This window comes from Elephantulus edwardii, unplaced genomic scaffold (genome assembly GCF_000299155.1).
Source record: "Elephantulus edwardii isolate Elephantulus edwardi_28Jun2011 unplaced genomic scaffold, EleEdw1.0 scaffold00006, whole genome shotgun sequence".
Taxonomy (NCBI): Eukaryota; Metazoa; Chordata; class Mammalia; order Macroscelidea; family Macroscelididae; genus Elephantulus; species Elephantulus edwardii.
In genome coordinates this window covers 17,275,159-17,286,941 of record NW_006399756.1, presented here as the reverse complement: position 1 = coordinate 17,286,941, position 11,783 = coordinate 17,275,159, and the positions used below count along the sequence as shown (strand labels likewise).

The 11,783-nt window shown below is 47.7% G+C and overlaps 1 protein-coding gene across 1 annotated transcript in view; it reads right to left on the bottom strand.

Annotated features, from left to right (window-relative positions):
* Positions 1–11,783, bottom strand: part of NRAP (nebulin-related anchoring protein) — a 97,159-nt gene that overhangs the window by 24,860 nt on the left and 60,516 nt on the right. Inside the window, exons 26-31 of the mRNA XM_006880166.1 lie at positions 11,427–11,525; positions 9,693–9,797; positions 7,918–8,025; positions 7,295–7,408; positions 4,475–4,672; positions 2,282–2,386 (exon numbers count right to left, since the gene is read on the bottom strand). Of these exons, the coding sequence (XP_006880228.1) occupies positions 2,282–2,386; positions 4,475–4,672; positions 7,295–7,408; positions 7,918–8,025; positions 9,693–9,797; positions 11,427–11,525 (729 nt within the window). The remainder of the gene's footprint in view (positions 1–2,281; positions 2,387–4,474; positions 4,673–7,294; positions 7,409–7,917; positions 8,026–9,692; positions 9,798–11,426; positions 11,526–11,783) is intronic.

Genomic DNA, 11,783 nt, shown 5'->3' with positions numbered 1-11,783 from the left:
GTTTAGGGCTGTTGTACATAGGGTCGCTATGAGTCTCAAGCGACTTGATGCCACATAACAACAACAACAGCAAGGAGTTTTTGAAGCACCAGGGAGTTTGGAAACGATTTTGTATAGAGAGTTCTTTGGAAAACCAAAGCAGAAAATTAACTTCAATAAAGCTAATTCTGCTTTCCCAGAACACCTAATCAATGGGTAAGCAAACCAGTGTCGCTGAGTACCACTGAGCCAATCCTGAGGATGGCAATAAGATACAGCAGGATTCAGATCCATTGTTAAAGGGTCGCTATGAGTCATGGTCAACTAGAAGGTACCTAACAACAACAGCAATGGAACAGGACAGAATTGCTTCACTGGGTTTCCTCTATTGGAATCTTTACAGGAACAGATTGATAAGGCTTTTCTCCCATGGAGTTACTGCTAGGTTCACATCACAGACATTTTAGTCAGTAGCCCAGTGCTTAGCCATGCTCAACCAAAGCTCCTTAACCCAGCCCTACGTGGTGTTCTGCCATCCATACAATCACCACTATGTTTGAGCTCAGTGTGGCAGCCACGACAGCAAGCCATCTCACTGAAGGTCTTCCTTCTTCTGCAACCTCTCTACCAAGCATGATGTCCATCTCCAGAGGCTGGTTCCCCCTGATAACATGTTCAAAGCACATGGGATGAGCCTGGCCGGCATTCTTTCTATAAGGAGCATTCTGTGTGTACTTCCTCCAAGACAGATTTGTTTGTTCTTTTAGGCGGTCCAGCATATATTTTATATGTTGCCAGCAGCATAATTCAAAGGTGCTGGTTCTTCTCTGGCTTCTTTATTCCCCGTCCAGCTTTCTAATGCACAGAAGAACAGTGAGGACGCCATGGCTGGAGTCAGGCAGACCTTGGTCTTCGAAGTTGACGTCTTTGCATGTCAAAGCTCTCTGGCTGCAGATTTGCCCAAGACAAAAGGCCATTTGATTTCCTGACTGCTGTGTCCATGGATGTTGATGGTGGATCCAAGAAAACAAAATCCTTGACAGCTTTAGTCTTTTTTCTATTTACCCTGATGTTGCTTATTGGCTAGTTGTGAGGGGTTTTGCTTTTGTCCTTTTGAGGTATAAGCCATACTGGAGTCTTTGATCTTCATTGATCTATGCTTCAAGTTCTCAAGGCAGTATCATCTACATATTGCAGGTGGTTGATGAGTCATCCTTCAATCTTGATGCCTCGTTCTTCATTCTTCATAAATTGGCCTAAGACGAGTTAACGAAAGCCTTGGGCTTACAATATGCCCTCCTGTCCTCGCCTCAACCATGGATCTTGCTATCCTCCCAGAGACAGCAAGATCCTGCAGGAGTTCAGAGACAGAATCTCTTTGCTCCTGATGGAAGTCCTGGCCTTGAACTTCTACACACCTATATTTTTAACAAAGAAATCAGCACCAAGCTTATAGCACCCATTTCATACCAGTGAAGCAGATCACCTAGATTATTGATCTGATTAAAACCAAAGGTAGTATCAATAATCCCATTTAATTGGGTCAGAAGCTGTGACTCAGAGATGACATGTCACTGGCTTATGGTCACGTGGCACGTGAGTGCTGCCCAGGATTTCCAGCTTCATACAACTGCTCCAAAACCTGCCCTTTCCATGTCCCACAGGAACATGCTTCAAAAGGACACTGGGAAGACACCTTTCAACTTGTTGTGTTGACCTTGATCTGTGGCAACCCCATGAGTGCAGGGGAGAGCTCCTCCCAAGAGACTGTGACCTTTCAAAAGCAAATCTCTTCTGAGGTGCCTCTGAGGGCTTTTGAACCATTACATTTTCAGCATGCAGTCAAGCATTGGAATTTGTTTTGTTTGTGCCACACAGAAACTCCACAGCCAGTGAATGATTCTTATATGTTAATAATAATTCTTATACTGTCCTCAAGTCAATTCCAGCTTATGGTGTAGTCCCTTGGGCTTATCGTGTATACTCAGTTATGAGAAGAGATGGCCTCATCTTTCTCCTGGGAGGCAGCTACTGGATTTAAACCACCAACCTTTCAGTCAGCAGCCTAACACCAAACACGCTATACCACCAGGACTCTTATAGTTGCAATAAGGGAATTGGTTTAAGCTTCAACGTCAGCCAGGAAGGAATAGGAACACCAGTAAGAAAAAAAGCTTAGTAGAGACATTAAGCAGTGAGTTTCTACCAACAGGGTCTCATCTGCCTCACTTTGTCCAGAGTAGAACCTTGACCTCCCTGCCTCCCTGGGCACAGCCAGCACCCACCGCAGGCCCCGGGGTACCTCGCTAATGAGTTCAGATGCTTTTTTCCTCCCTTCAATCTCCAATGTTCCTGGAATGACACAGGCCACGCCACGCATGAAATTCAGGTCCGACCGATACAAGTTCTACAAGGAATGATGCAAAGAATCAGAAGAGAGAGCCTGTCAGAACAAGGAAGCATAGGGACACTGTGGGACTTGTGAAATATCACCCCCCGGGAGTGTCACCATCAGAACTCAAGGCCATGGCCGTCTCCAGGTATACTCCGCTTGGCTAACACATAAATGCTTTTAATACATCCTCGCAAGGGAGAGGAAAATGTAGGTCAGAGGAAAATACTGCTGTCACTCGCTTCAGAGTTATTGAGACGCAAGACAGCAGTGTATTTTAATGCAGGCTATAAAAAAAAATCAATGCCGGAGCCAAGTGTGTTTAGAAAGTCAGTCGTCTTGGGATACAGGTGCAAACGGTTTAACAGGTCTTCTGAAACAAAATCCAATGGCAGAGGGTGGCATTAATTAATCATGGTTAAGAAAGAGCTAATAAATGCATCTGGAACAGTCTGGCAAAGGCCTGAATCTGAGTGGGTGGGGGCAAGTGTTTGTACATGCATGATAGAGGCTGGCAGTTTAAGGGGTCCCCAAATTCACTGTGCTGTGCAGGGTCCCCTCCTCCGGCCACCAGGTGCCCCGGGGTGCAAGCTCTGCTCAGTGACAAACGGGCCCCCCGAGAAGCACCAGGCAGCTCCCTCATCAGGACTTTGTACAGCTGCTTGCCGGCTTCTGACAGTCATGTCACTCGGTAAATGCTGTGCACAGAAGCCAAAGCCAAGCTGACTGTGGGGACCCAGATCTGAGCACCATCACGCTACCAGCCAGCAAGTGAGCTGCGAGCAGCATTTGTCTCCAGACCTGGCCCGTTACAGCAAGTCTCATAGCACAAAGGCCCCTCATGCTGGGGGCAAAGGGGCACCACCGAGACTCGGGGGAGGAAGCCCCTCTCTCAATTCTGCTCTGTCTCCTGGCCTTCTGGGCCTGCCTGCTTTAGAAAACAGGTATAATAGGCTAAGAGTTACCTCACAGGAGCAGGGGGGCCTGAGATGTCTGGGGATACAGGAAGGATCAGAAACCTCTGGCCACCCCTCCCCACCCTCCTCCTAACATCCTTTCCTCTGAAGTCAATCCATTCCACAAGGACCTGCACTTCCTCTCCTGACACCTGTTACACAGTGATCCTCAGGAGAAGGGGGCAGAAGGAATCCCATCACTGAGACTTGAGTGTGTTGAACCATGAAGCTTACAGGCATCTCTGGAATATAGAGGGGAAACACCTACACAACCAGAGGCTGTTGAGTCAATTTTGACTTGTGTCACCTCCATGCATGTTGGGGTAGGACTGCTCACAGGATTTTCATGGCTGAGACCTTTCAGAAGCAGTTTGCCACGCCTTTCTTCTGAGGCATCTGTAGGTAGGTTCAAGCTGGTTAACTTTTATGTGTGTGTGTGTGTGTGTACCGTCAAATAAGATCTGACCGGTACAGGAGGAGATTGTCCCTCCTTCTCCAGCAAAGCTTCTGGTGGATTCGAACCATGCACCTCTTCTTGCCACTAGGCCACCAGAGCTCCCTTCTCCTTGGTTAGATTTTAACCACTTGTGGCACCCAAGAATTTCTGTCAAACACCATCTACATTCACATCCCAGTACCCACATTTCTCATTCATAACTGGGTGATCTTGGGCAAGCTAGTTAACATTGAGCCTTGAAATAATTTATCTGTGGTTATTATTGTTTGTTTTTGTTCAATAGTGACTCATAGCTGGCTCTCTAGGGGATTTTCAGATGCTGTAAATCACACTGGAGGAGACTGATTGCCCATCGTTCCTCCATGGGCCAGCTGGTGGATTTGAACTGTCTGCCTTTGGGTTGGCAATGCAACTCCTTAACCGCTAGACCACCAAAGCTCCCTTCAGATGAGATACTGCTTTGCCTAAATGCTGAAAACACATGGAACTACACAACAAATGTTTGCCAGTGTATGCTGCTGTCATTAAGGTACAGGCAAGACTTTCAAGACAATGCTTCCAAAGAAAAGTCCAGATCTAGAAGATTCCTCATCTCTGGGGTTCCCACGGAGAGCCAGATGCTTGTAGACCACTGCCCCACGGTCAAACTCAAGTGGAAAACAGTCCCGAGAGAGAAGCTGGCCTCCTTACCTCGCTCTGTAATTTGTGAGCTTTCTTGGCACAGCTGAGCCTCAGGTCCTCCACCAAGGAAGTGTACTGGGGGAGTGGGCATTTGTAGTCCTGGTCGCTGGCCAGGGTCTGAGCCTTCTTGGCATGTACCAAGGTGACCATGTCCAATGGCAGGTGGAACTGTGTCTTTGAGTGCTCAAAGCCTTTCCTGTAATTCACCTGGAGGGCAGACAAACCAGAGGTAGCCATTTCAAAGCCACTGTTGCTTCTGAACCACCAGGGAGTGATGCTGCAATGCAATTGTCCCAGGCCAGCCCAAGAGACCTAGGCCCCTTCTTTGCAGGGACTACAGGGTCTCAAAGCTATGTCCCACGACACTCACCATCCCCAGCTCCTGAAGGCCAGCTGCTGGCTGAACAAAGAAGGCCCGTGGTTCCCTCCCATCTCCTCCAAACCAATCCCACTGCCATCAGGTCGATTCCCAGTGGCCCCAGAGGATGGAACAGTACGGCCTCGTGGAGTTCCACGGCTGCACGGCCTCGCGGAGCTCCACGGCTGTAATCTTTAGGAGCAGACAGCCATCCTTCTCCTACAGAGCCGTTGGTGGGTTTGAACTGCTGACCTGCAGCCAGGTGCTTACTCACCATGCCACCAGGGCTCTGAATCTTCCGCCAGTTGGGGAAAATACAGACATTCAAGGGGCAGACGTAAGGTCAACGATTCCCGCAATTAAGACTCTATGTCACCTCATTTTTCAGAGCCTCCCTCCCCGCTGTCAAGCTGAGTTGGATTTTAGACACAGAGAGTCACCTCTTATGCCAGGTTGGGAAGAGTTCACTCAAAGATTCAGACAGATCTACTAGATCTAGGGGCCACAGGTGGGGGCGGTGGATGCCTGAAGAACCAGTCCTGAGACATGAGTATTCCTCCAGCACAACCCTGAGAGAAGAACAGGGGGTCCATTCCACGCCTGCAGCTCCACTCCCAGGTCTTTGAGAAGACACACCAAGGTCGGATGGGGATTTCTTGAAAATGAACTTCAAAACCACTGCTGCTGCCTCTTCCTCCTCCTCCTCCTCCTCCTCCTTCTCCTCCTCTTCCTCTTCCTCTTCCTCCTCCTCCTCCTCTCTTCTCATGACCTTTCAAAACTTTCCGTCACTTCTACTTCCTAACTCACAGTAACTCTCCTCTAACACCTGCCCACATTCCTGGATGAGCAAACCAGGACAGAAAGGGAAATAATGCTGGAAATGGGGACACTGAGGCAAAGAACAAAGTGGTAAAGAGCATGTGGTGTTAGGGGGAAAATACACGAGGTGGAGAGCTGACCCGTGCACTGGCTTTGCCGCTTTCTAACTGCCTGACATGAGGAGCTGAGTCTTTCCGAGTTTCAGACTCCTTGTTGGTGACCCAGGATAAATAATAAGATCAAGGTCCCAGAAAGGGTTAGACTGTTGAATGTGACATGGCATGGAAAGTGTTTAGTCCTCTGTGCCACGCTGGATGCACATGGATCTCATAGACCTCACCACCGTCGAGTTGGAATAGACTCATCGCTGACCCATCAGTGGGTTTTCAGAGGCTGTATATCACAGGAAGAGATGGCCTATCTTAGTGCCTGGAGACACTGGTGGATTCTAACATCCAGAGAGGGATTTGCATTTGGGATAGCCGTGAACTTCCAACAAACACACCACCAGAGCTCCCTATCCTTCTGATTATCCAACTCACGTGTGCAAGGGGACAGCATCTACATATGGGTACCAGCGGTTAAACTAATAAAACCTCACACTCATGGCCATAACGTTGATTCTGACTCCAAAGGACCCTCCACCAGGTTTCCAAGACTGCAAATCTTAATGAGAGAAGACTGCCCGTTGGGATTTCTCTTGTGACAGATCACAGGAAATGAGCTGTTTGCTGCAAACAAGAGACAGCTAGGGTCCCCCTGCAGAGGGACTGTTAATGCCTGTGAAATGCTTCCTTCCTGAGCTAAGCCTCAGGTTGACAATAGAGGCTTCATTTACAAGAGAATTCTCTTTATGATATGCTCCCCCTGATTCTCAATAAATACACAAAGATGTATGGCTTTTGGTGCTTCAGTTGGTTCAAACTGCTGACGCCCTGTTTTTGACACTTTCTGTTTTATCTCAAAAGTAAAAAAAAAAAAAAAGAACAGCTCCTGGATTTGAACCATTGGAGATGCAGTCTTTTCATTTAGTGGTGCAACATGTCTACGTGACTACACCACAGAGCTCCTAACAGTATCAAGGAGGTCACAAGCAAAGGTTGAAGCACACAGAGGCCAGCACAGGCAGGAAGATCCTAGAAATAAGTGCTGCAAGAAGCAGAAGAGGCCACTTAGCCAGGACAGCACACGTCCTGCTAAATTAGCCATCGATAACCAGTTTGAACAACTATAATCCTGGGGCATTCAGACCCATTTGTGGCCAGAAGTCTAAAATGTTCAAGCAAAGGTTTCCTTTTTACAAGATTTGCAATTAAGTCCACTTTCTCACTAATCACTCTGCAGATCTGTTGGCCAGATTCAGTCCACAGGCTCCCCTCTGTGGCCACTGGTCAAAGTCATGGAAGGCTTAGTCTGGGGTGGGGGGGGGTGGAAACTAACTAATAGATCAATTAGTCCAACCCCTCCCCACCAGGAGGAGGAAGAAGGTGCAGCCCAGAGCGGTGAAGTGACTTAACAACTTCACACTTAACAATGCAAGTTAGGGACAGAGACAACACCCATATTCCGAAGGGAGAGGAGAGGAGTCGCCTGTGTCCAGCGAGGGACTGCTCATCAGGACACACAGTTCCCTGTCATTGTCCCCGACTTACATCACTCTGCAGTGAGGTCGCACGCACGGAGTGCGCAAGGCTGATATCATCTTCCAAGCTCCGGGAGCCAAGCATCTGGCCTTTCATTTTCTCAAATGCCTCTTTGTATTTATACTAAAGGGAAAGAGAGCGAGAGAGTTACAGCTCAGGGACAAGGGACAGGAGATGGAAGAGGTGGGTATTGGGCGAAAATGTTTTGTTCTTTTGACAGTTAACTGGGAGAGTTGAAAGAAAGCGCGTGTGAGTCGTCAAAAGGTCTATTCTTTCATATGCAAGCCTCCCAATGACTAAAGGGCTCGCCTGTGAAATGGCAGGACGAGTTAGCACTTGGGCGGCCCAGGCAGGAAGAAGGTGGGTGCGCTGTGACTACGTGGAATGGCTTTGCAAGAGAACGTCTGGTGGGGAGTACATCACATCTGCCTGGGGTCCATGGTTATCGTTCAGCTGGGGACAAAGGATGTTTTTTACTGTCAGAAGTGTTCTTCCTCATTGGTCGCTAACTGAATTCCCTAACAATCATTTCAAAGAGGATAGGAAATTATCCACAGGCAAAAAAAAAAGAAGGCAGGTCTGGGTTGAGGTAAAAGCAGTAGCGATTGGTTGGTATTCACGGTGGTCCTTACATCACTGATGATTTCCCCAGAAGCTTTGGCCACCTGGAATGGAATGGCATCCAATCTCAGTTTATACCCGCCATCTCGAAGTTTGCTCCAGGATTCCCTGTAACGTGTCTGTTGGGAAGATGGTACAATTAAGGACTTTAGGTGACCCACTGATTTCCCAAACCCCACGTCCCCAAAGATGTAGGAGTGGTAGAGACAATTGTGAGGTACAATCCATCTTCATGCCCCCCCTCTTGGGGTGGAGCCACACAGACTGGCTGAAAACAAGGACTTTGAAGGCAGATCCTTCTAAAGTGTCCAAGGAGCAGGTAGTAATTTGCATAGCTTTTTATGGGACATTAAAAAAGTGTCAAAGACCTACCTATTCACGGGTACGGAGATTAGAAGGGAGGAGTTTAGAGCCCCGTTGTTTACTGGCATCTGCTATGACCACTAGATATTTCCACCCAGATTCTGTCCTCTCAATACTTTGGCTCCTCAGTGCTAAAGTGCAGACACTTTTCAGAATGTTGTGTGCCACCAAGTCAGAACTGACCCACAGCGGATCCTCCAGTGAGTTTTCAGAGAAAGGAAATTGCACAAAAGGAGAGATTGTCTGTCCTTCTACCATGGAGCAGCTCATGGATTTAGATGTTTCTTCCCACTTTATTTTCCATGCCTTGGCTCTTCTCTATTCTCCTCAACCCCCAAGGCAAGTTATAGTAGTGCTTCTAACCCAAAGGCAGCACCTCTCTTGAAGTTTGAATCCACCAGCTCCTCCAAGGGAGAAAAACTGGTCACCTCCCCTCGCATGATTTACAGCCTCTGAAAACCTACAGGAGGGTCAGCGATGAGTCGATCCTGACTCAACAGTGGTGAGTTTGACTCTTCTGCAGGACGGGCTACACAGTGCACGCACAGAAAAGCCAGGTGCCCTTGACTTGACTTTGACCCATGATGACCCCATGTGTGTCCTTGACTTGACTCTGATCCACGGTGACCTCACATGTGCCCTTGACTCTGACCTGTGGTGACCTCACATGTGTCATAGTGGAACTATGCCCCACAGGGGATTGGGTGGCTGGTTTTCCTCAGAAGTCGATTGTCAGGTCTTTCTTCCAAGGTACCTCTAGACAGACTTCAACCTCCCATCTTTCATTTAGCAACTGAGCATAGCTCCCTCCAACTTGTCACTTAGTGAATGAGCATGTTAAGAGTTTGCAACAACCCTGGGACTCCACAGTTTTGCAGGGTCCGTTTGAAAATGAAAAATGTAGCCCCTTTACTTAAAAATTGTGTTGTTGTTGCTGTTGTGTACTGTTGAGTCAGAACCAACTCATAGCTGACCCTCCAGCGGGTTTTCAGAGATAGTTAATCATACAGAAGGAGATTGCCCATCCTTCTCGTGCAGAACAGCTGGTGGAATTGAGCCACATACCTTTGGGTTGACAGTGCAATTCCTTACAACTAAGCCACCGGAGCTTCCTTTATATTTGTATTAATTACAGTGAAGCCTGGGAGAGCTGGAACTCAACAATGAACTTCCGTGTTCTTCTGGGTCTTACAAGATTCCCAGGCTGCACTGGGCATCCTTCTGCTTCTCTCTTGATGGAAAATATTTACATTTCCCCCCTCTGACAGCTTTCTATCTTATACAGACTCCAGCTTTTCTAGTGTTACTGTACAAACTCCAAGATGGCAAGAGCAGAGCAGTAAGCCAGGTGCAGGGTCACATGCCTGGGGAGCCGGTCTTGCTCCCCTCTATTTCAAACCAGTGTTCCTTCCTTCAGCCTCACCTCGCTCAGATTCATGGCGTTCAGCTTGGCCAGCAGGACTTCGGGCAGGTCAGCCGTCTGCGTGTAATGATGTTTTATGTTTTCTCCTTGTTCCCTGTACAGCCTCTGTGGTGGGAGAGAGGTGCGTGGGAGGTTAGACACAGAGCCTCTTTCTCTGGAAGCATCAGTCGCATTTGGAGAGAGACAGAGGTGCAGCAGGCAGCCGCCGCCACCCGGTGGAGACGCACACATAGCTCCCTGCCTGCTCCCGGGCCTCACAGCTGGCACAGTGACACGCTCTGCCTCCCTTCCCTCTGACGTCCCCTCCACTCAGAACATGACAGGCTGAAACTTTCCCCGCAGTTCACACTTCGCCGCCAGGGTCGAGCTGAGACGGGTGTCACATGAGATAAGGAGGTCTGGGAACATCTAGGGATTTTGTTGTTAACTAGGAGCTAGGAAAAGGCATCATGATTCAGGAAGCATGGGAGGGGATAGCTCTTCCACCAAGGATGTCTCACCACATTCACTTCAATTGCTTCAATATTTGCTCCCCCTTCTCTCAGTTGCAGGAGCCTTGGGTGGGTCTAGGGCCCTAGTCACCCCAAAGTTCCAGTCTGAACCTTCAATATCCTGACAGTCAGTAATGACACATGGACTTGGTATCAGCCAAATTCCTCGCCACAAGAGACAGTGTTTCTAAATCAGGGCTTTCCCATCCCACCAGGTAGCTGAAGAGTCCAGGTTTCTGCGCATCACAGCACTGCCCCCTAGAGTATAAGGAAGAAGCCAGTATCTATATTTTCTCCCCTATACACACACGTTTGCTTCTGACCATCTATGTGTTTCAAAATTCGATTTCATTCTGACGAATAGATTTCTTTTTTAATTCACAAATTCCTCGATCTATAACCTTGCAAATCTCTCCATCACACAGCCTAACAAGCCATTTCAGAAAGACTGTGGGGAAAAGGACAACAAGGAAAACTAGTAAAATTGGAAAGCAAGGGAGATAATTTTGAAACTGAAATCAGTCAAGGTTTTGTCATTTCTCTTATGGCAAACAGAATGATTTGCAAACATTTAAAAGTCATGTCGGGCCTGTCCAAAAGATGTGGAGGGTTTTTCTCAGCAGAATCAGCCTGATTGGGTCACTCCATATCTATTAAAAGTGAATTTAAATAGCATCTCGCCATTCAATTTAGTGACCATTGATGCCTGTTCATAGAACGAAGGGCCATATTTCAGTGTCATATTACAGAAGGCACATGGAAAACACAGTTCCAGACCCAATCAAAGTCAGACCCAAATCATTCCCAACATCTCTGGCAACTTCAGAGAATATAGTTTTCACATCTTGGGTTCCCAGAAGTCTGGCGCATGCCTTCGCTATTCCAATTACCCAGAGTTTCACTGAAAGTTCCAACTCTGAAAGGAAGACTGCAAAATAAAAGGCGAGAGGGAAAGGTGGGACCAGAGACAAATGCATGAGCCCTGCATCTAAATGGCACGGTATGAGCACACGTGGGGGCTGTGGGGTGGCGGAGCCCCACTTGGCATCCTAAGTGCATCCACACCCCATTTGCATCCTAATGAGGAAGCACCCCCTGCTAAGGTGCGCCTGTGCAGAAGACAAGGAGGCCTTCATCCTCAGCACAACAGAAGGAGCAGGCCCAGGGCCCCCTGCGCTTTCTGTCGCTGTGTTGAAAGAGGCGCCCACTCTTACAGTCATAATGTATATACATTATCACTTACATCCACGGCTTGGGTATAACTAATTCGGGCCTGGACCATCTCCGGAGTGTCTTTAATACTGGTAAACTTCAAAGCATCAGGATGCTGACGGTACTTCCTCTGTTGAGCAGAAAAAGATCAAAGCTGTGAATTTTGTGCTGCTCTTTTCATGCCATTTGAAAGAGGGGGAAAAAATCATAGGTTGCTTGAGATTAGAGTGAATTTGTGAACATAATTATTATTCTGCTTCCTCCATCTTTAGTTCCTCGGTGCCTTCAGGTTAATATTTGTTTCAATTTAAGAATAACCTCATGTCAATTAACATTAAAGTCTTTCTACCTGGTGTAAAGAAAACATCTAGAAATTAGGTTATGCCAG